At 42.0% G+C, this 25,342-nt stretch overlaps 1 protein-coding gene across 3 annotated transcripts in view; it reads right to left on the reverse strand.

The window, feature by feature from the left end:
- Window positions 1–25,342, reverse strand: part of EVPL (envoplakin) — a 48,823-nt gene extending 23,481 nt beyond the window's left edge. Inside the window, exons 1-6 of one of the 3 annotated variants that reach the window (XM_077924220.1) lie at window positions 25,000–25,342; window positions 16,792–16,869; window positions 13,160–13,330; window positions 3,050–3,152; window positions 2,416–2,570; window positions 994–1,117 (exon numbers count right to left, since the gene is read on the reverse strand). In XM_077924220.1, coding sequence (XP_077780346.1) covers window positions 994–1,117; window positions 2,416–2,570; window positions 3,050–3,152; window positions 13,160–13,330; window positions 16,792–16,832 — 594 coding nt within the window. In that variant the 5' untranslated portion in view covers window positions 16,833–16,869; window positions 25,000–25,342. Of the gene's footprint in view, window positions 1–993; window positions 1,118–2,415; window positions 2,571–3,049; window positions 3,153–13,159; window positions 13,331–16,791; window positions 16,870–18,721 lie in introns of all 3 variants that reach the window. The other 2 variants (XM_028716943.2, XM_028716944.2) reach the window with 2 other exon arrangements.

The raw sequence follows: 25,342 nt of genomic DNA on the forward strand, positions 1-25,342 counted from the left end.
GCAATGCACATGCCTCCAGCCATTACTCTGCCCATAGCTAGGACACCAGAGAAGAGAAGTGTGTGTGTGTGTGTGTGTGTGTGTGTGTTGTCTTCCTCACAGACTTTATTAGGGGCCCATAGCGTAAATAGGAGATGTGGAGGGAAGCGTAGACTGGATCATCATCCAAACAGGGAATTTGACTCCCCCTGAGTCAGGGGAGGAAAAAGTCGGTTGTGCACTAAGGAACCCTGTTTCATCTGCTGGTAGATCATCATAATCATCAACAACAACATTATCAACAAAGTATTGTTATTTATGCCCTGCCCAGCTGGACACCAAAGAGCTATAGTGATGACAAGGCAACCCTCCATTCTAAAACCTCAGGTCTAGTGCCAGTAGTTGAAAGCAGGTCTGTGGCAAAGGGTATGTTCAGTAGCAAAACAGCTGCCGGTTCATCTTGACTACAAGCCTGGGGCATTTATTTCAAAGGCACTATTAAAGCAGCTGCATCTTCCGGGTTGCTTTAAGATATTTGCAACATTAAAAAAACTTTCTCAGGTTTACTGCAAAGAAACTGCATTTAACAATCCAAACAAACCCCCTTCTGCTACAGTTCCTTCAATGATGGCAGTGACAAGAGGGCCTAAGGTTGCGATCCAAACCATAGCTACTATGATTATCATGATGACCAGGTTGAATTCCCATCAAGTTGTATACTGGGCCATATCTGAAGATGGTCTCATCTGCTATCAATGATTGAGCCAGGGGAGGTTATTGCTTTTGTTTGTTACTATGTTATGTATTTTTGTGTTTTTATATAGAAAACTGCCCCATGAATCTTTGGATGAAAGGCGGTATAGACATTTAATAAATAAAAATAAAATCCCCATGAACATAACTACACTTCTTGAATCATGCCTTTTGTTTTCCTTAGTGGAATTAATGTTCACCTTTATTAGCAAATCTGCTTGCTCAAATCAAATGCCAGTGTATCCACTTAGCAACCTTTACCTGCTTTTGTTCTAGAATTTTTCCCCAGTCCACTTTGGAACCAGCTTCAGGAAGTGTAAACTTTTCATACAGATCTCGATATTCGGCACATTGGTGTGTCACTCGGCCGTGCAGCTGCTTGATGCTTTGCAAGAAAGAAGGAAGTTTCTCTGTTAGAAATTAGGTCTCCTAACCTAAGGAAGATTTGACCAGGACCACAATGAAAGGTTTGGTCTGGAGTTTATCACCTATTGATGTCAGTCAGCCACATGGGTTACCATTAGGGATGGGAGAATCTGTCAATTTAAGTTTATCAGACTTCCATTTTAGTGTAGACTCCTCCTAATATACACATTTTTGTATACACATTTGCCTAATATACAGTGATACCTCGGGTTACATAAGCTTCAGGTTACAGACTCCGCTAATCCAGAAATAGTACCTCGGGTTAAGAACTTTGCTTCAGGATGAGAACAGAAATCGTGCTCAAGCGGCGCAGTGGCAGCAGGAGGCCCCATTAGATAAAGTGGTGCTCCAGGTTAAGAACAGTTTCAGGTTAAGAACGGACCTCCGGAACGAATTAAGTACTTAACCTGAGGTACCACTGTACATATATCTTTCTAAAGCATATTTCCCCATATATTTACATTTACCCTAATTAATTTCTCTGCTGCTTTATGCATTTCTGAGCAACTTTACCTTAGTACATGCATTTTTGTACACATATCTTGGGTTGGGGAACCACACTGCAAAATTCAGAGAAGTGCAAATTTTGAATAATAGAATTGTAAAGTTGGAAGGGAGCCTGAGGATCATCTTTTCCAACCCCCTGCAATACAGGAATATACAGGTGTCCCAAATGGGTATCAAACCTGCAACCTTGGGATTATCAGCACCATGCTCTTGCCAACTGAGCTATCCAGGCATGGTTGAATTTCAGTCTGTACATTGTTTTGGAAGGTGCAGATTTGGAAGATTCACCTTAAAATGCAAACTGAATCTAATTTGTGCCTCATCCCTAGTCACCATGCAACTAGGGCCAGGGCCTTTTCAGTACTGGCCCCGACTTGTTGGAACGCTCTGTCACAAGAGACAAGGGCCCTGCGGGACTTGACATCTTTCCGCAGGGCCTGCAAGACAGAGCCGTTCCGCCTGGCCTTTGGTTTGGACTCAGTCTGACCCCTATGTTTCCCTCCCCTTATGGTTTTGATCTGTGAGCTACTATTAAAATGAGGCTGCATTTTAAATTGTATTTTGACCCATATTTTAAATTGGTCCCCCCCCCCCATTATGTTTTTATTGTAATTTTACTGGTGTTAGCCGCCCTGAGCCCGGCTCTGGCAGGGGAGGGTGGGGTATATATATATATAAAATTATTATTATTATTATTATTTAAATTTAGTTCAGAAGGGTTGCAAAGAAATAGAAGCATTACAAACTCACTCTTTTTCAATTTCCAAGGCCTGAGGGTGCTTCAGACGTTTGACTTTGTCCACATCTAGGAAGAGGTCCTTCAGTAGCACTTCGGCCTCTTTCAGGTTTTTGGCGTTCTCCTGCTGGAACTCAAAAGGCTTGTTCTGCTGGCGGAAACTGCTGTCCTGTAATCAAAAAAAGTGTTGGTGCATAAATGCCATTATCCATCGGAGATGGTAGGAAGTGGCTGTGAATCATGAAGCCAAATCTTACTCTTGAGTACAAACAGGCAGCTCTCGGTATTTTCACAAACTTGAGGAAAGTGTTTTTCGTCAAGCAGTGCATAATCATTAATTTATAGAAATCACTGCCAAAATATACACTGGTAGCCTCTAGCTTAGAGGATTGAAAAAAAACAGGTGAGACAAATTTATGAAGGATAGACTTAGCATGCTGAGGGAACAACAACAGATGATACTTCCCGAAGGCATTGGGTTGGAGACAAAATGATGTATTAAAGCTCTTGTACACCACCTAGACATTGGGTGTGCTTATACATATGCAGCTGAAACTTCAGGGTTTTAATGCTCTACTCAGGGCTTTCTCCAATACCCCTTCATCTCTAGCACATAGTGTGGGTCTCATATCAACCTCCCAAATTTACCTGCTTAAGTTTGTTTTGTGTTTCAAGGATGTCCTTTTCCACCTGGTCAGCATTTTTTTGCATGCGAGAGATGAGCACAGCCAAGTCATTTGTGCTTGAGGATCTGAGGACAAGAACAGAGAAATCAGGTGCATACAAATTACAGTAGTTTGCTCAAAGTTTTCATCTGAGTCATGGCCCGATTAATCATTATGTAATTACCAAATACAGGTGACTCTCCACTTACCTTCTGGACCGCCCCGCCCCATAAATGAAAAGCACGTAAATGGGGAGTCCTAGTGGCTTTTCTGTGTATCAGCTGAACAGCCTCAACAAAGCCTTGCTGCGCCCCCAGCTCACAAGGAGACCCTCCCAGGCCAATAGGAATGAAACAGATCCAAGTCTGCTGTTGAGAAAGAGTATCTAACTTTATTGCTGATGTAATGTGGAAGTGAGATGCATTTTGGAGTGTTTGTGCCCAGTAATCTTCTGGGTGACTGCGCGTAGTCAGAAGTTTAGCAAAGCGATTAAGCTTCCCATAGCAGACAAAATGTAGCAGAGGTTGTTTCACTTGGTAAACACAAAACACACTATATACATATTATACACAGCTGCTACAAGAAGGCGTCTTTCTCTGAGCCTAGAGAGGGTTTTTAGCTTTCAAAGTCATTGCACATCCAAAGTCCAAAGTTGCTAATGTCCTGCAACTTCAGTCGACTGTTTCTTCTTCACAAGTCTTTCCAGTTCTGTCCAACAATCCTTCTCCACAATTCTCCACCAGCCCAGACTAAGAAATTTCCTTCTTCATACACGCCTATAACCACAAATTAATACTGTGGATTGTCAACAGCCTGACAATCCAGACACAATGTTTGCTTGACCTATTGATGACTTCCTAGTGACTTCTTGAGAACCACCTAGGGTGTGTTACGTTATATGTTGAAAAGAGCAATAGTTGATTTCTTTCTCCCCTCAGTAATGAGTAAAGTATAAAAACTGCAGTGAATGACATTGCAGACTATAATATTGTAGGGAGTCATTCTAATGGAAAATAAAACTATTTGTCTCTGAGAAGAGATACTTGTTATCTATCAGAAGCATCTATCATCCTATGTGGTTTTTTTAAAGTAAAGGTAAAGGTAAAGGTACCCCTGCCCGTACGGGCCAGTCTTGCCAGACTCTAGGGTTGTGCGCTCATCTCACTCTATAGGCCGGGAGCCAGCGCTGTCCGCAGACACTTCTGGGTCACGTGGCCAGCGTGACAAGCTGCATCTGGCGAGCCAGCGCAGCACACGGAACGCTGTTTACCTTCCCGCTGGTAAGCGGTCCCTATTTATCTACTTGCACCCGAAGGTGCTTTCAAACTGCTAGGTTGGCAGGCGCTGGGACCGAACGACGGGAGCGCACCCCGCCACGGGGATTCGAACCACCGACCTTTCGATCGGCAAGTCCTAGGCGCTGGGGCTTTAACCCACAGCGCCACCCGCGTCCCGGTTTTTTAAAAAGAACCTACTAAATATACTTTTTGGTTACCAAAGCTTTGTATTCACACTTTGAATGGAAATCATTATTCACAAATATACTATATACCTATCATTCAAATGTTACAAGATAAAAATACCATTACATGACAGCTTTTGAACAGTAAATACTATTGCATGCCAGCTATCAAATGCTGTCAAATATCACAAACAACCAGTTGTTTTCAAACTCTCTTCTGGGGAGCTCACTTCAACTGTCCCCTATTCCTTCACTTTAAACCCCATTCCTGAGCCATGCCTTGATGCCTGATTCTCCCCCATCAGCCCCTGAATATTGGGATTGAAGGTGATTTCAAACCTGACGTTTTACCACCCCATGATTGAAATCAAAAGAGAGAACAGCTCCCCTTTGATATCATTAACTGTCAGCTCTTCCTGTCTCTAGTCTCCACATTGTGTCATGGACAGAGAGTTTAGCAATACTCTTCTGTGAGAAGAACAACAACTGATGTTACTTCAACAATCACAAGAGAATGAGTATGTTATATGGGCACACAGCGTGTTCTTGTGGGACTCAACATTGCCCTTGTGAGTGAACTGAGTGTGTATGAACCCGATAACAAGCACCAGAATCATTTTCAGGGTTCCTCCACAAGAATATTGTGGCACACAGAGGTTCCTTGGCAGGTGCCAAAGTAGAAAGTGTTCCTTGAAGGTAGGACGCTTGATAGCCACTGTACCATTACATATCAGCTGCCCATGCTGGTAACTAACACTGTACTGTGTTGCATATCGACGCTGCAAAATATAATGGTTGGTAACAACTGAATGCTGGTTACAAGTATATTTGGTAAATATTATTCAGTGAATATCTGGAGGGTATTTTGTGTTTTTGTTTTTTAAAAAAAACTGGAAAGGAAAACTCATTTTCCCAACCTTAAATACAGTTGACATAATTTTACACACACACACACAAATTTGTATGCATTTTATACATTTCTACCAGCATATAATATATTTGTATATAAATGCATCCAATATACAAATTTTTGTAAGCGATTTCCCCAAATATTATATATTTCTTGTATGTGATCTTCACTGATATACACAATTTTGTGTATATGCATTTCTGTACAAATTTTTGCTGGAGAATGGCATTGTAAAATTCATACAAGTGCAACTTTTCAAAGGTTAGCTGTGTTTTGGTTCGCGTATTTGTTCAAGTAGTATGAATTAAGCAGTTTCTCCTTAAAATGCAAGCTTGAACAAAATTCTCCTCCATCTCTGCTAACACACAATGCTATGTCTTTAGCATGCACAGATTAAAAATGGCAGCATAAACTCTGAAAAGAAGTATCTGAAGCTAAGGATTGTATTAATTCACCCGGAAGCTAGCAATTGGTCAAGGCTCTGTGACACATGTATATGCATTTAAGCACATGCTTTTTGTCTCCTGTACTGTGGAATTGTAAGCCAAAGTCAAAATAAACTGGCTTATTTCAGACTAATCAACAGAAAATAAGTGTGTGCATGCAGGAAAGCGTAGCAATAAAAATGAGCTGATGTAATGAATGTCTGAGAAACAGCTGTCCTTTGTTGCAGAAAAATGACAGAGGTATGTACCATCAGAAGTATTCAGTTTTCAAAAACCCTATGTCTTCAGACACACCCTATCATTACTGCTAGCATAAATCAATGGCGAAAGAAGAAATTAGAGTGCTAAAACTTTAGATGCCTTGGAGAAGTCCATGAAGGGCTCTGTACCACTTCAGTTAAAATGTTGAGTAGCTTTCCAAGTTTAGTTTCAATTTAGGCTCTCTGATCTGTTAATCCTGCTTTTCTAGAGCAGCAACAAAGGCTAGAATAAATTAGTGAAGTGAAATGGAGCGAAAAAGTGATTATGCGTGTTGAGTCATCCTCACTTCTTATGGTGGATCATCACTCTCTCTCTCTCTCTCTGTTCCACCTTAGTAATTTTCCTTTTAAATTAAGCTTGGACAATTGTGGCCTAGTGTAATTTAGTGTAGGCTGTAAACTGCTTGTGGTATTATTGCAAACAGTTACTGTAAAGAAAGCGAGGTGTTGTTTTCTTGTGGGATTTTAAAAACTATTACATGCTGTAATCATAATCTTGTCTTGTTTGTAGGATGCACAGGGAATTTTTATTGATGGGCTGCTATAGAAATATTTAATTATTATGTGGATAGATGATAGATAGATAGATAGATAGATAGATAGATAGATAGATAGATCGATCTAGATCCTTTCAAGGGGGCTTTTCTGTTTCAGGAATGTCACATTTTCTTAGCACTCAAAACGGCAATATATGTCAGATTGAATCTAAGCTAAGTCACTGAGCACATGCAATGACTTCCATGAGCCCAACAGAACTCCCACTCCCTCTCCTCCTCTTTGCTCTGACTCCAGATCTGCTGCGGAGGGTTGTGAAAACCCCTAGAGCAGATGTGGGGTGTGGGGAGAGGAGAGGGAGGAGACATTTTGTTACACGAGCAGAAGTTGTTCCGCGCACACAACTGGATGCAACCAATTGTTCCTGTGCGAAACTTTATTCTCTGTCACTGTCAAAGAAGGTGGGTGGTAATGTTTGGTGAGAGAGGGCACACACACAACCAGGCTCCCGTTTTCCTCAGAGATCACTAGTCCTACCAGTTTGAATGCAGAAACTGGTTTAGCCTTTCTCATGTCAATTGCACAAGTCGCTTGCCTCTTGCTGACGCCCCACCGGCTCCCCATCCCTGGAATGAGGAGGAGCCGTTGACGGCAAACACTTGGACACCACCCAGAACTTCAACTGTTGCTTTCTGCCAAACGAGAAGGAATATTAGTCATTACCCATGCAGCCTCCCTGACATGTTGAGACAGCCCTAGAAAGGTATTTCCTTTTCTGAGTTCTCTTTCTGCACCTCGGCCAACAGGCCTAGTCAAGGGAAACTCAACGTATCTGGCAGCTTTGCTCATACTTTGCAATTTATGGTATGATATGTATGGCAAGAAACCACAAAGTATTGAAACTCAAGGTGTTTTGGTGACCCACCTTTCTGATAAAACAGAGTAATCCAAGAACCAAAGACCAGCTGGAACGAGAAGCTTGCTGTTCATGGAACTCTTCCTTGTTGTCTATTTGCATTTTGCCATGTGATGCTTGTTTAGAAATTCTCAGGACTGGCGATAGCATCTAGCACCTTTTCACGGCGCACTGTTTTTGACTCTGCCTCCTGTTTTGGGCTTCCTGCCCAACATTTCCCACAGTGCCCCAGAGAATGTCATTCAGCAATGCTATGTCAGATGCTCTGGGTCACTGTGGGAGATTTAACATGGCAGGCTTGACCCAGGCTCATGCTAGGGGAGGTTCATGAAAGTCACCCTGCTCTGGGTAGGGGTGGCTGCTCAAACTTCATGCTGCCCTCTGAATGTGAGAGTACACCACAAAAGATGTTCCCACACATGCTAAAGTTATCCCAACAACCATCTACCTTCCTAGATTCACAGCCTTAGCAAAACCCATGTAGCAAATTGATCCATTGCCAAACTTATGTCAAAGGTTTTCCTTCAAAGTGAACCTTTTAATTGTGTTCATTGCCTTGACCTCTTAAGAGGCATGAGCGCAATGTGATTATTAAATCCTAAGTCTGGTAACAACTTTATCCAGAACAAATACATATTCTGTGCTTGCCTCTGTGTAACTGTCTTCATGGTAATTCACTGATGATTCTCTCTAATTGGCTTTATTAAGCGTGCTTGGAGATCATCCAGGTTAGGTCAGCAGTTACCTTCATTTCTGAAACTACCACCCCACAGCTTTTTGTGTTTAATCTAGGAAGTATCTTGGCTTTTCTTACTTGCTGTATTTTTCAGTGTATGAAAGACAATGGTTTTTCCCCCCTTAATTTTTTGAGTAAAAAACGGGGGGTCGTCTTATACACGGTTTTCGGCAGGGTGATCAACAACTTCAAGATTGCCCCAGAAAAGCTCAACAACCTTGGCAACCAAAAAATACTGATTTCTTAATTGAGGGTTCAAAAAAATAGGGGTTGTCTTATACACAGAAAAATATGGTATATTTAGTTAACCAAATGCTACCTATGCACCCTCTCTCTCAATTAACATTCTGCTTCTGAGCAGGATTTTTTAAATTAAGTATGTGATACTCTTTTATAAAGGTAAAGAGGCTTCATAAATACTCTCTGATACAGACCAAAATTCAAGGCCTAGATGACATCCATTTATACTATGTTGTTTTCTATGCCTAATTCTGGGCTTGTCATTCTGCTTTATTAATAGGTTCTCTACTGTCCTTTTTTTTTCAACAGGAAAACATAAGGTGGCTACTAAAATAAAAAGATAAAATATACTCTGAAGTCAATAGTGGAAGGGACTTCAGAGTGCGGAATGGCTTGCCACACTGGTGACATCCAATGAAAGAGGAGCTAGCTGACACCTGGAACTACTCGATTTTTCAATAGAACATCCATTTCATTTTCTGAGTTAAGAACTGAGTTTAATAACTAGGTGTATATTTCACCTAGATTCCTTGACCTGAAATATTTAGTTATTCTGATACTCTCCCCAGGGGAAAAAATGGTTGGGTTGAACATCTTCTGTTGGACCATGCCATCCATCCATATATATATACTCTGTAATATATATATAATATCCATATATATATTCCTCTGTAATAATAAGTGAACTACGTGGTTTCTTCCATGACCATAAATTTAGGGCTTTCAAGTCTAGAAATGTGCAAGCAGCCCTGATGCTGTCTTCACTGGATTGGCTCAGAAATGAACCTAGAAATTCCCCCTTTAAAAATAAAAATAAATTAGCTTCTAAATCAATACAACTTACTAACAACTTCTGCACACCCATGAGCCTCCTAACTTTCTTGCTCTCACTCATTCAAGTTTAATCTGTACCGAAAAAGGGAAGAAATCCAGAAATAGCTGTCAACTGTTTCCAGAAATGATGACACCTCATTAGAATTTGTATGTGTGACTTCACCTTTCCATGCCACAATAAATGTTGGCATACAACTGTCTCGAGAGACAATGGAGTATGCCTCCAGGGGTGATGTCAAACCACTGGAAACAACAATAGCCATAATCTGCCAGCATCACACCCCAGCCCACAACAGGTCACCTGCACAATAATTGTTCATGTGTTTATTCTCATCTCCACCTCACAACAGCTTTAAGAATCACAAACTCTTCCATGCTAGCTACCAATGCAATCACTTTTGCATTCAGGTGACGGTGCAAGTTTGCAATGCACCAAAAGGTTATTATGCAGAAAAGTTGCATGGGCTATGGATGTGAATACAAGCTTGGTGACATTCATAAAATACAGGCTCCACAAACTGAATGTGGTAGCGATTGTGCCAGGAGCTGGAAGATTATTAGAAGCCTCAGTTCCTATAAATGACAGCATTCGTTTCTTCCTTATTCTTAGGTGAAAAGATCAAGCAGTCTAGGAGCCATGACAGGGCACAGTGATTCAGCTTGTCTCAGCTATGGGTGATGTCCAGTTAAGTCATACTCAAGAATATGACTGACACTGGATATCATCATGAATAGCCTGTCAAATAGAGAAGAATAAGGGCAGGCTTAATTGAGTTAATATTTATGAGGCATTTGGAAGTCACTAAGCAATAGACAGATCTTGGACATACTGCCTTGACTTTTTGAACCAGCAAAATCATTTCGTTTTGGATTCCTATCGAACACCTGCCGTCTAAAACATCAACCTGTCTTGGCTGTTTGTTTTTTGCTTTGGGCAACCAAAGCTAATTTTAAAAGTCAAGCTGATGACAAAACTAAAGCTAAGAAGATTTTATTGTATTCTTAGCAATTGTCTATGGAGAAAATTAAGACTTTACAAATGAATGAACAATGATTCCAGTGTGCACTGAGTTGATAGAAAAACTGTAGCCATCAGCAATATCTGTCTCCCTATCAGTTCAAATAGACTCAAGCCTGGAGTATATAGATTTTTTTCAAGGGACAGCATTTGTCTTTAAAGGGTCACATCACAACTCAGTGGAACACCATGGGTCTGTGTCTCAACTGCTAGAATAAGTATGAGTGACGCCTGCTAGGGTAAAAGCACCATATTCAGAAATACTGATCATGACATCTATAACATTTCCATGGCTTCTTTTGAGGAGTGGTTAGATAATTCAACAGTGGAACACCATGGGTTTTGCATAGGGATGAAAAAATTCATCAGAAAGAGAAGCAGGATTGGAAATTCTCTCAATCTGAATGTTCATTGATGGGTCAGGATCAGAAATCACACAAATGAATACAAGCAACATTCTTCATCATTGGTTCCCCCCCTAAGTCGGCAAATGTTACGTTAATGGTTACATTATTCTCTGCATGGTTTTTTTTTTTAATGATTCCCTTCCATTGAAATGTACAGAAATTGACTGTTTAATTCATTGCCTATGTTTTGGGAATAGAAAATATATGAAGCCGAACCGTAGTGGAATGGGAATGGTGCTGACTGTGACTAACTGAGGATGGGATGGAAATTGCTGCCTCCTTACATCCCTAGTTTTGCACACAGAATGTTCCGGGTTCAATCTCTGGCATTTCCATTTTGTAAGAAATGACCAAGTTCCAGGAGATGAAGAAGACCCTGAAGAGCTACTGCCAGTTGTAGCAGACACAATTGGAATAGATGGAACAACGGTTTGACTCATTATCAGGCAGCTTCCCATGGCCTTCTATCAATGAGGTGTATTTATTCCCTACTGCAGATATTCACAGGACTCCTCCAAACATTCAGGCATCCCCCACCGCTAGCCATGTGGCTGAAGCTCTTCATAAGGCAAACTATGCATAATCTGAATTATTGCATTATGCTACCTCAAACACTCTTAGTGCAGCTTGATTGTGGGATGCACAGAAATACTATGATGGTTTCAGATTTCTTTCATGTATATTCTCTTTTGGAAAGCCAAGACAGAGAGTTAGCAGATCAGTCTGAGGCCCACTTTGCTTTAACAGTGTGACAACATTGTGTGCCCTCAGACCATTCTCTGGCCTACACCATGTGCGCAATCCAATCAGGAGGAACACAAACTAAAAAAGGACATAGTCCCTAAGACAATATTATCAGCGGATACCTCCCTGGAAAAAATCATCACACTTGTGCTACTAACCTGCAGCATGTACAAACCTTTCAAATGGCAGCAGCTGCTCAACAACAAAATCTCAGTTGGGCATATAAGGAGAAGAGAGTAAGCAGCTGACAGAGAAGATTGTTCTTAAGTTAAGGTAGCTTTGCATGTAGCCTAAGGACTCCATCTGCCTCTGAAGGAAAGGGAATTGCATGAAGCCATAACATCTGGAGGGCACCACATTGGAGTAGAAAGTGAAACAGGAGGGAATGGACCATTTTGCAGCAGGTGCAAAATGGCAGCCTGCATACCTTAATGTCTGTTGCACAGGCACTTACCACAGGTTGCCCTGATAGAAAAGATGTATCCCTTCCCCACTCTGAACCCTAAAGAATTACTGTTCTAGCAACTCACATAAACATTCAAAAAAGGCATCTGCAAAAGGTAAAAATTTATCAAAATAGAGGAAGTGATTAGCCATGGACTTGGACAAGAAAACAGATTACCTTTAACCAGGGTAATTTTTTAACAACAACCTCTAGAGGTGAATGAATTGTGCACCCTTGAGAACCACATGAAAAAAAAGCACTGCCCTTAACAAGCAAGGATAATTGGGGTGTATGAACTTCTCCTTCTCCAATATTATTCTACCCTCTGCTAACTTGACTTATTGGGCTCTCCTGCTTTGGCCAGTTAGGTGCCTTGAACAGTGCCTTGTATGCATTATACCTGCAAGAGGAATCACACCCCTCCAAGAGGGAGAAGGGAAATCTGGCAGCCAATGGAAAATGTTTAGCTGTCTGCCTCCTACGCTTGGCCACCACGGAGCAATGGCAGCTGTGCCCCTTTGAAGGCTACTTTGTCTTTTAAGAATCCCAATGGCAGTGGGATGCAAGAGAGCACCACAATTTCCATCCCACTACAGGAAGAGAAAGATCAAGCAGGGTAACAGAGCTAGAGCAACAAAAAGTCTTGTGGCACTTTCAGACACTTTGAGACATCTTGGTCTCCTATTGAGACAATTCCCAATTGTCACAATAGGAGACAGAGATGTCTCAAAAGACTGTGGGTCACTTGTGCTGGGAATACCACCAGATGTTGAGCTTTTAGGTATGCTCCCAAGCCAAGCCATATTTTTCGTAACTAGTCTCAATAAATAGGGATTTTCACCTTCTCACTTGTACACAGATATTCAGAAGCATTTGCCAGGCTGAGGAGGAGGAAGCCTCCTGTGGAGAAGAGAAGCCAGTATAGCTTTTGCAGCAGAACACTCGGTGTGTCTGCTCAAAGGAAAAATACCACAGAGTTCAATGTTTACTCCCAACCAGGTGAATGGATACAGGCAGCTGCCCACAGACCACTTATTCTTTTGGACCTTCCCTTAGGCAAACAATGTTGATTCCACCCCCCCTTTACTTGTAAGACACCTTGCCAGTTCAGAGGTGGCCTCCCGGCGCCCATGGCACTCTCCCCACTTCTGCAAAAACCACAGACTTTTGAACTACTTACTTGGGCTGCTTGATCGGGGACCCTTTGCTAGGGGAGCTTCTGCTTGGCGAGCCTTTGCCCACCCCTTTGAACATCTCGGCAGCGGCTGAAGCTCCCCTCTCTCTCGCTGTCTGGAAGGCTGTTGAAGAAAGGGGTGGGTGCGTTCCAGCAGCTGCCTCTGCCTGAGGTTGTCTGTGGAGATGGTATGACAGGAGAGGATGAGAAAGTCTGCAGATTGTTAAAAGCAGAACCTGGGTGGCTCCTCCCTGAGCTGCAGGTGATTAAGAGCCGAGATGGAAACTTGCCTTAAAAAAAAAAAAGGACTAGAAAAACCAGTTTAGGACTGAATGAGTAAAAAAAAAAAGCCCAGAGGGAAGGAGTGGGAGACCCCACCCTGGTACTCTGAAGAATGTGCTTCTGTACAAGCAGAGGCAGACCCAGTTCTATTCACACCATTTCTGACAGACATTTCGTACACTGCAATTCCCTACCCCAAATGCAATCTACATCTGGGAAATAACATGTGTGCCTGTAGTTACTACATCAAAAGTAGCTTTGCTCATTGCTAGCGCACAGGATCAGGTGGTCCATCTGTGTGGTTGCTGTCCAATCCATGCTGCACCCTCACTATTTAGATCTACCACTGATTCCTTTCGACAAAAGGAAAATTTCCCAATTAATTCCTAAAGAAAAAAGATGTCCATTTGCACCAGGTTAAGTTCAAATCCCCTCCTCCCGCCCATGGAACTCGTTGGGTGAACCTGGACAAGTCACTGTCTCTCAGCCTGGCCTACTTTACCGGGTTATTGTGGAAAATTATTTATTTAAATCATTCATTATTCCACAAAACATATGTCCCACTTGCCTGTAAATAAAGAGTGGTACTCCACTAAGATTTAATCAGAGCAGACCCAGTTAAATTAAGGGTTTGGTCTATTCATTTCAGTGGGTCTACTCTGAATAAAACTTAGCCAACCATGACTCAAAACCTCCAACAAAACCAACAAACGTTAAAATTGTCAACAAAAGGCAAAATTCAACATAATAGAAATTCAACATATGATTAACATCAACAGTTAGGGTAAAACCAGATGTAAAATACCTGTCGACTTCTATACATGTCTTGATGGGTTTGCCAAATAAAAATGCTTTTAGCAGGTGCCGAAAGGGTGCTGTGATGTCAATAGGCAGTGCAGGAACTGGGTCTTTAGGGTTTTGCCACCTACTTTTCGAATCCCCCTTCAATATTAGAAAGGTGGCGTGTCTGTTGTCTTTTGGATGTCTACTGAAAACCTTCCTCTTTCAAAATGCCTTTCAAATTGAGATCCTTACCAGTCTACATCCGTATTGGAATTGCTTTTAATATGTTTTTTATTGCTTTGTCACCTGTTCTTTGCCACCCTGGGCTTCTTTGTGAGGAAGGGCAGGATACACTCTTAAGAAGGAAGGAATGAATGAAATAAATATTCAATTACACTTTCCAGTCCTTTCCCATAGATAACCAGAGCAATCACTACAACGCCATGTTGCTTTTGCCGTAAATCTCTTGATCGGCTCTCAACTTCCTCCCCCTCCGCATAGTTGCACCGAAATAAACGTTTGTTGGCACTTTACATACAATGTTGTATATACTGAAGGGTGAAGTAGCTCCATGTTAGAGCTTACCTCAGGTTCCTCTCTGCAAGGTATGTGAGCAAAACCCCTGTGGTTATTTGTTTCCTCCTTCCAGCTGGATCATGTCCAGCCAAGATTGGCACAATAAATATTTTCTTAAGCACCTTTTCAGCTTTGGCTGTAAAATATGCCTGTGATATGGCTGATGTGGGCGTGCAGGAAAATTGCAACTCATCTCAGACCATGAATTCAAAACATGCCAAGCATCTGAGTTGAAAGGTGCCCTGCTTGCCAAAAACCAAAACACACACGAAGGTGTGGCTTTCATGGAAGAGCAATGATTTCTTTGTGAAGTTGCAAGAAACCATTTTCTGGCTCAAGACTAGAGGGCTGAGAATAGGCTGAAGTAGCACTAGTGTGCTGGCTTTGATCTAAGCGCCAAATTAAAAATTTAAAAACAAAAACCTTTTATTGCTTGGAGAAAGAAATTTGAGCATCCTGCTGACTTCTAGCTGTGAAAGAGGACCGCCCTGACACATTCAGCACTTCTTTAGTGACTGTCTTCATGTGCTTGGAAATAATCCAGGAGGGAGATGGTGCTGGACTGTTTTGGGCCCTTCCTTGTATTATTAGTCAGGCACAAATTGCTTGAAGCAAGGAGAGACGCTCAAAAGCCATTTGTGCTCAGTGTCTCAGGCATGGGTTTAAAACCTTTCGCATTAGCACAGACTCAAAGAGTAAGGGGTTCAGTCTAAGATAGTAGTGGCATGGATTTGGGTTTTCTAAAACTTCAATGTGCTGGAAACTCATTGAGAAAGAAAGGGAATGAAGTTCTGTATCATCATGCCCTCTGTCCTCACTCTTCTCTTTATCATCTGGGCCTGACAATATAAGGACAGAAGGTGGCATGAGGGAATGAAATTATATGCAGCACCCCTTGAGGTTTATAGCATAATCATTCCAATTCTCATATCAATATGGCATAGGGTAGAGTAAGATCAAAGCCAGACTTGATTGTGTCATGTGTTGTGTAACATATCCATGGTTCCCCCCCGCCCCTGATTTTTCAGAGCAATTTTAACTGGCCTACTCAAATTTGTGATGTTGTTTTCATTCTGATTATATTGTGGTTGTTGCCTTAATGCACTGACTAGTCTAATGTTATTGGTTGCTTTCAAAGTTTGAATTATGGCCTTTCATATTGTCATTGCATGATGGCTTAATTAGTGCTTGCTGTCTTGCGATAACATATTCCTGAGAGCCCGAATATAAAATGAAAATGAAATAGATACGCAATAGTAGGTGAATGAGCTTGACCCTAACAATTCATTCAGCCTCTTTTCACTGAAAGTCTAACAGATGCTTCTGCAAAAAGCACACAAGAAGCAACATGATAACTAATAAATGACCCATTCATTCCTTTCATTCCAGTGCATTCTGGGACTCAGAAAGTCCCTGCCACATAGCACCCTTTAAAGGTTATTTTCAAAGGCAAGGCAGGTATTCTGAAGACGGAGTCAGGACAACTAGTTGAACTGGCTCAGCTGCAATGTCAGTAACTTTCTATGCACACTGGGCAGAAACCGTTGTAAACAGTACTGGTTTGGCAGGACCTGAGCTAAAATAAGTCTCGGGGTGCTACAAATAAACCCTCTAGGGCATCCACTGAGTACAACAGTGAAAGGTACAGAGAGAGAAGAGTGAAAGAATTCCAGAATTCTTGGTTGTTTTTATTTCTCTCAGGCAAAGATCAAAAAATGTTTGTAGCTGGGATAGGACAGTGGAGAAGTCTTGCAATGGCTAGCAGGCATGGCATGATGTGGAAGCATCAGGATCACAATAAAGTGTGCCAGCAAAACATCAGATAGAGACTGAACCTGCCTGAAGTGGTGATGGCACCAGCAGCAGAGTTACTTTGAATGACATTCTAACTAGCCGCAAAGAACCCAAGAGGTACTGCAATAGTTTGCAAAAGTAGTTCAGATGTTCCTTCACACAAATACGAAGACTTGCCATCAAGCATTCTTGTGTGCCCTTACCTGCTACTGCCCAGGATGCTTTGTACATCTGGACAGGACATCACAGAACCTGGTAGGTCCAATGGCCGTGGGAAAGTTCTGAAATGAAAATCACGAGAAAAGAGGTTCAGACATCAATGCTATGGGTGAACTCTGGCTAGTAAAGGTAAAGGTAAAGGGAACCCTGAGCATTAGGTTCAGTCGTTGCCGACTCTGGGGTTGCGGTGCTCATCTCACTTTATTGGCTGTGGGAGCTGGGTCATGTGGCCAGATGACTAAGCCGCTTCTGGTGAACCAGAGCAGTGCACGGAAATGCTGTTTACCTTCCCACCCAGAGTGGTACCTACTTATTTACTTGCACTTTGACGTGCTTTCGAACTGCTAGGTTGGCAGGAGCAGGGACCGAGCAACGGGAGCTCACGCCGTTGTGCGGATTCGAACCGCTGACCTTCTGATCGGCAAGACCTAGGCTCTGTGGTTTAACCCACAGCACCACCCGCGTCCCTGTGAACTCTGGCTATCATGAGCTAAAAGGCAATATAGCAAAGATGTATGTTTTCAGCTTCAAATATCATCATCTAAATAGGGACAAGGTGCGGGCAAGGACATGAGTATGGATGGTAGGCAGGCAAAGAGTGCTATAGTAAAAGTATAAATGCTCTGCTGGATCAGGTTAAAGGCCTATTTAATGCTGTGTTCTGTTACCACAGTGGCCAACCAGATGCCTGTGGAAAACCCACAAGCAGGGAGGGAGGATAAATTCAATTCAGTAGCCATTTAAAGCTGAATCTATCTTGTTTCAAAATTTGCACTTCTGTAAATTTTGCAGTGCAGTTCTCCAACCAAGCAATGTTCACAAAATGCAGATATTAGGGGAAAGTGTGCATAAAAATGAATACATTTGTAAAAAATAACTTACAGACATGCTTTATATTAGGAAAGGTTGCTTGCAAAAATGTGTACATTAGGAAAAGTTTCATGGTGTGTGTGTGTGTGTGTGTGTGTGTGTGTGTGTGTGTGTGTGTGCTTAGTACAAATGGCTGCAAAATGTGGAGAACTGAAATCAAGAATGGAAAAATGAGAAATGAAAACCAAAATTGGAAGATCCTTAACCACAAGACATGAGCACAATAATATTCTCCCACAACAATATTCTCCCACTAAAATTCTCAGCAAGGTTTATTTCAGCAGGTCTACTCCGAATGGTTGGATTCAACTATATTTTTTTTGTTTGGTTTGGTTGGTTTAGTTGTGATACAACACTTTTTCAGAATTGGTCTATTATTTCTACAGCATTACAAAGCTGTGTTAGGAGGTCCCCTCCTTAGCTTTGGTATTTCCATAAATATCGACACTCTCTTATCTGCTTTGTTTTTCCTAATGTCAGGCAGTGCACACACACACAAATAATACTTCTTATTGATTCCATGATTCCTTTCTCAAACAGGCTTTTCTGTGTTATTTTGAATGCATATAGCAACCAGCAATGTATGACCAGAGTCACAGGGGCACCTAATGTTTATTTTATTGGCCGAGCTGTTTAGTATGTGATCAAACATGCCTTTCAGTCTGGTTGTCAAAAGAAAGAAAAGACTTACAGCTGAGAAGTTTGTGTGTGTGTGTGTGTGTGTGTGTGTGTGTGTGTGTGTGTGTAGATACTATACAAAGTACTGGGAGTGAGCCAGTAGGAATGCTCTGGAAATAATAGGCACAATTCATCCAAATTTAAATGGATTTCTTTCAATGGAAGAGATTTAAACACATTCTTAATGGGGCATGAAAGCATCTAACAACTTAGGCTATTAGAGAGTCTGGGAATGGGAGCTTTTCCGTGCTGCCCCAATTTGTGACAATCTGGACTTTTTACATGGTTAATTCCCGTAGATCATGACATCAGAGCAGTTGGCATAACTTGATATAAAAGGAGATCCCTGTTATGAACTATCCTTACCCTGGTACTTAGTCCTTTCTTCAAACGTGACCTGGGAGGTATGAGTAAATATTCTGACTTCCCAGCTTACTGTAAAGACCAGCACATTAATCCTGTGTTGCCAGCAAAGATTAATTATCACCTCCTACAAGAAAGAATTGGGTTCTGAATAGACAATGACATCTTCCTCCAAAGGTAAGGTAAATGATTCAGGAAACCAGTTAGTCATCTTTAGCTAAGGTCATGTCCCTTCAACTTCAAACTTAGCAAAGTAAATGGAATAAAAGACAGGAACTTGTAGGAAATAAATAATAGTAAAGGTAAAGGTAAAGGTACCCCTGCCCATACGGGCCAGTCTTGACAGACTCTGGGGTTGTGCGCCCATCTCACTCAAGAGGCCGGGGGCCAGCGCTGTCCGGAGACACTTCCGGGTCACGTGGCCAGCGTGACAAAGCTGCATCTGGCGAGCCAGCGCAGCACACGGAACGCCGTTTACCTTCCCGCTGGTAAGCGGTCCCTATTTATCTACTTGCACCCGGGGGTGCTTTCGAACTGCTAGGTTGGCAGGCGCTGTGACCGAGCAGCGGGAGCGCACCCCGCCGCGGGGATTCGAACCGCCGACCTTTCGATCGGCAAGCCCTAGATGCTGAGGCTTTTACCCACAGCGCCACCCGTGTCCCCAAATAATAGTACAAAGGAATAAAACTCTAATAAGACTCAAACATCCAGAAAGACCCGTTCCCCCTCCATAGAGAATAATTGACCCTCAAACTCCAGATTTTCAATAGTTGGGTAGCTCACAAACTCCAGTAGGACTCCATCTTTGCTCCTCAACTTTCTTGAGGATCAGCCCTTGCTGAACATGGACCAAAGGAATGGGAGAGATCTTTTAGTTGTCTGGCGGGTGTTTGCCTGCATATATTATTGAGAGTAATATACAAAAATGTACTATACAGTGGTACCTCCGGTTACGAACTTAATTCGTTCTGAAGGTCCGTTCTTAAGTTGAAATCGTTCTTAACCTGAGGCATGCTTTTGCTAATGGGGCCTCCCGCTGCACACATGCCTCTGGCGCGCAACTTCTGCTCACATCCCAGGGCAAAGTTTGCTTCCAGGAGCACCTACTTCCGGGTTAGCGGAGCTTGTTACCCGAAGCGTTCGCAAGGAGGACGGTACGTAACCAGAGGTTCCACTATATTAAGGAAGATAGCATCTTTCTGGCTCCATCGCATTGTGCATTTGCCTTATGGGTTGCCATTCTTGCTTTAATGCCTCACTAACTCTAGGCAGACCCTCCCTTTTCAAAGATTTGCCCTGCCTGAAAAAACAAAGCGAAGGCACAGATGTTCATGGAAGCAGAAAAAGAATATTAGATGTGCTCTACAAGTTATTCCTCAGTCTTGGTGCCTCAGATCTGAAGAGCCAAGCCAAGCCTTCTTGCCTGTGTTCAAAGTCATAGGCATAATCTCACCTCCTGCTGAACCAGGTGGCACACAGCTTATTCCTAGGGGCAAAACATCAACTAATCAACACCACACCCACCTTTGGAGCCACAGCAGGTTATGGAAGGAAGCACTGGCAGTTGCTACAACACAAAGATGGAGGTCTCCACGTCTCCTTTCAATTCCTATTCCTATTCCAACTCAGGAACAGAATCCCTTTTCGTAAAGCCGCAACATCAGGACAGATCTCTCTCCTGCCTGTTGAAACTTCAGGCTTCACACAGGTATTGGTGAGGTAACTCCAATATTAACAGGGCTGCATACAGCTCAGTGGCAGGGATCTCAATGCAGGCCTGCAGCAGGCTTTATTACAAGCAGAGAGAAGAGATGGAGGCTAGGCTGTGCTCAAAGAGATCGTACACAGCTAAGCCACAGTATCTGAATAAGACACTGTTTGGAAGACTGGCAGAAGCTTTACAGAGTTAGTCTAACCTCCACCTCCTCTCTCTCGTATATGCTTTTGTGAGGGGCATGCAAAGACTCTGGATTGTCACTACACTACAATGTACACCTGTAAAAAAATTATACAGTGGGTGAGAATACTTTCACAATACTCAGTACTGTGGCACAGGTTTTACTTGTGCTTCTCTTTCAGGTCAGGATGAATATGGCACTGGAGAAAATGTAACATACACACTAGTTGTTGTATGTCAAATAAATAAGAAGAATGTACTTTGGCATTTTCACCTAACAGCCTTTATCCTGAATTGCCCTCCAAAATATCCAGAGAAGGGACAAGTTATTTACATAATATTTTTAATGTTTAAAGGGCAACACAGAATGAGAGTCGCTATTGGACAAGTCATGCAAAACAGGATGACCAGTTATGATGCATTCCAGCTGTGGCTGTAAATATTTTCAGCCTGAAGAACCCCTTGAGAAACATGTCTTATGTCACATTGATACGCAAATCGGGTTAAGGACTGATAACATAACCACTTTTTCAGCTCTGGCTCAACTTGCTGGACTTCAGCATTCTGACTTATTTTATTTGATGCTTTGTTAAATTCTTTTTTTTTCTTCAAGCAGCAAATATTCCAGCACCGTTTCTACAGTTGCTCCATGCCATATTAAATTATACTTCATCTTTACTTCTGTAGTCATGGCTTTTAACTCATGAATTTTGAGAGCTAGAAATCCTTGACTCACTGCTTTTGGATCACTACAGTCTTCCGAACTGCACAAAATACTTTACAAGACATTGGGGGGGGGTTTGGAAATGTGTGTGCAGTGACCAAATGGTTAGGACATAACTCCCATTCCTGAATGCTGACTCAGTTTCAAACTGGGTGGCCAATGGCCAGCCTATCTGTAGATGTAGGCATGTCTGGCAATTTTGGTTTCACTCAGTTTTTGAGATTTCCAATCTTGCCGCTTTTCTTGCCACTGGTTAGAAACGGTTTGAAAAGTTTTCATGAAAATCCACCAACATTTTATTTATATATTTAAAAGCATTTTTTAAAAGGTAATGGTAAAGGACCCCTGACAGTTAAGTCCAGTCGCAAACGACTCTGGGGTTGCAGCGCTCATCTCACTTTACTGGCCGAGGGAGCTGACGTTTGTCCGCAGACAGATTTTTCCCGGGTCATGTGGCCAGCATGACTAAGCCGCTTCTGGCGAAACCAGAGCAGTGCACGGAAACGCTGTTTACCTTCCCACCGGAGTGGTACCTATTTATCTACTTGCATTTTGATGTGCTTTTGAACTGCTAGGTTGGCAGGAGCTGCGACCGAACAATGGGAGCTCACCCTGTCGTGGGAATTCAAACCTCCAAACTTCCGGTCAGCAAGCCCAAGGCTCAGAGGTTTACACCACAGCACCACCCGCGTCCCTTAAAAAGCATTTATAAACCACTTAATATTTCAAAAATCTCTAAGTGGTGTACAGCCTATTTCCCCCCTTTATAGTATTTCCCTTTATAGTATTAAAACAAAAGTGACCTAAAGTCAGTGAAACATCAACCAAAACACACAACGCATATAAAAGTGAATAAAACAGCCACTACCAGGTCACTTGCCTGATCTAAGGTGGGTTACATCTTAGCACTACCACCATAAGAATATATGATAAACAAAATTAACAGAGTCCCCAATTGCATGTTTGAGTTAAAGGTGAGTCTGTATCTGAATGCATTGGAGACTGCTTCACTAGACCATATCCTCTCTGCCACATACCCACCACCAGAAACTCTGGATGCATTTTTACTTGTGCTGATTTTCAACATGAATATTTTAAGAGCGAGTGCTGTCCTAAGCCTCTCAGGAGAGAGAGAAAACAGCACAGAGAGACACTTTGCATTAAGAATAATGTTTGCAACGGGGAGAAGAGGAAAGCTATATCCAAACAGATTTGTCGGATGAAATTTAAGTAGCAGAATTAGAACCTGCTGTTCAAGTTTTAAATCTTCCTTTGTCTGCATATCCAAAGAACAGACAAAAGAGCTCCATTTCAGTTCTGCAGAAGCAGAGAAATAAATAAGTTGTTGATTTGAACAAATTCCAAGTATACAGAATTGTATGGAAGGAACAAACTTAAAAGTCTCTAGGACAGCCTTACCCAACCTGGCACCCTCTGGATATCTTGGAATATACAGTATTTTTTTTGCGCCATAAGACGCACCTGACCATAAGACGCACCTAGTTTTTAGAGGAGGAAAACAAGAAAAAAAATATTCTGAACGAAACAGTGGATGTATGATTTTTGTGGTTCATGCTGTGGCCACAGACATATGATCTGACGGTGAGTTTGGGGTAGTCTTGGGAGTGTTCCCTTGATTTACACACACCTTCAGCTGAAAATGTTATTCTGTTGGGCTCCAAAGCTGCCATTAACTTTTACCCGATTTTTATGGTTATTGTTTTTATCATTGCATATAGGTTTGATGTTTTTATTGTGTTTTATTATGTATTGTGGTGGTTTTTTAATTGAGCCCTGCCTTGCAATTACATTGCAATGAAAAGCATGCAAGAAATGCTTTATATCTTTGAGTGGATATTTTGAATATTTTTTCTACTTTTGCTGACAGACAAGGAATCAGAAGTTTTCTCCTCACAATCAATGTCATTTCTCTCTTTTTTCCTCCCCCCCCCCATTTGTGTTTTTATTTAGATTAGCTTCCTTTATCTTTGATATTCTAAAAAAAAAATTGGGTATTTAATACTAACTTTCGTATATCTTTTTAAAAAACTTTAATAAAATCTATGGGTGGGGAAAATGCTTTAAATACATCAATAAGAATGCATACTGAAGACATTGGGTTGAGAAAGACTGCTGACTTCGGAGCTTCCTTGATGTCTGGGATCTGTGTTTTTACCACTAAACCAGAAGTATTGAAGAGCTCTCACTTCCAAACCAGAAATAATATGGAACATTCATGGATTTGACGCCCTGAAAGAGCAGATGGCAAATATAACATGTAACTTCTTCCATGGAGATGGGATTCTTTATCCCTAAGAGACGTAACACATGAATCAGATTATAGTTAGGGCCAGATGTAGTCTTTGCTATATATTTTTTAATCTGTTCTCAGGGAATCCGAACATTGCAGCAAGCAACTAATTTCTGCAACCTGATTAAACTACACAAATTATGCACAGTCCCTGTCTTTTTGTTGTTGTTGCATACTTTGTTTTGAAATGTTTACCGTGGTTCCTTGGGTTACAGACGCTTCAGGTTACAGACGCTTCAGGTTACAGATTCCGCTAACCCAGAAATAGTACCTTGGGTTAAGAACTTTGCTTCAGGATGAGAACAGAAATCATGCTCCGATGGCAAGGCGGCAGCGGGAGGCCCCATTAGCTAAAGTGGTGCTTCAGGTTAAGAACAGTTTCAGGTTAAGAACGGACCTCCAGAATGAATTAAGTTCTTAACCCGAGGTACCACTGTACTAATTTGCATAATTTATTCTGTTTTTGCTAGGCATTGCAAACATACCAAGAGTTCAAAAGTCCTTTTAAAAAGAAGGAAAGTCAAGAAGTGCCAGAAAATAATCAGGAATCTGAATGCTATGCCCAGTAACTACATTCCCTGCTCCCATGACACCACAACATGCAAATTCTGCTCCTCCATGTGTCACAAAAGCAGAAAGCTGAGAGTTAACCAGAGTGCGCAATATGAGAGGTGCTTTGAGACTCGGAAATCAGTTTAGTAACAAGCCCTGATGGCTCCTGAGTAGACCTATATATTAAATAAGACTAGCCAAGGACATTAGATGTGGGGAAGATTTCATCCTCTCCTGAACACTAGGATAGAAAAAACTATCCCTCCAAATACTCCTTATATAAGGTACTTGTGTCTTCCCAAGCTAGGAATCCATGTGTGACTGTGGTAAAGCTTGTAAACTCATAAAGTCATAACATCTCATAAAAAAATCAAAGAGGCCAGAGGCTTTCTCAGACTTTCCACTGGGTGTCCCATTTGCAGTGTGCATTGTTTTGTTAAGTTCACGAGAGCTTGAAATGGCAAGGGAGGGCCTGGGAAAGGCAAATTCAAACCAGTTCCACTGTACCTCACCCCTATGCTTTTGTTTGGCATTGCAAAGAGGAAAAGAACACATGGGTCTGAAACCTAGACAGGGATGGGCAGAGAGTGTTCTGAAAGTCCACAATGCCTCCCATGAACACCCAGACCAAAGACTTGCACAAGAAGGTAGTGATGGAAATGGGTGTCCCTCTCCCTAACTTGGCCAGAATTCCTTTAAGTGAGGCAAACACTTGGGAGACATGGGGATAGAAAGGAATACGCAAGAGTTGCAAAGACAGAATGTTACCAAAAAAGCATGAAGATGTTAATACTTACCAACACCCCAACCTTTGTACACATTAGATCTCCGATCTTGAGCAGCAGTCACCAGCGCTGGCTCTACTTCCTCAAAGAACAGGCGTGGGAGTGGCAGAGAACAGCAGTATTGAACTTTCACTGATTTTCTTTATAATCTGTATCAGCCTGGCACATGAAGGTAACTGAGCGGCATCAGAAATATGTGAGGAGGGGCTGTGGCTCAGTAGTAAAGAACTTGCCTGCTCATCTGCCTATTTGTGTCTGCTCATTTGCCTTTTCATTGCTATTATCCACAGTCATCTTAGTAAGTCCAAAGGAGAAGGAATATTGGGGGGGGGGGGGAGTAGTAGAAGAGGAGGAG

The sequence above is a fragment of the Podarcis muralis genome, chromosome 2 (genome assembly GCF_964188315.1).
Source record: "Podarcis muralis chromosome 2, rPodMur119.hap1.1, whole genome shotgun sequence".
NCBI classification, from domain to species: Eukaryota; Metazoa; Chordata; class Lepidosauria; order Squamata; family Lacertidae; genus Podarcis; species Podarcis muralis.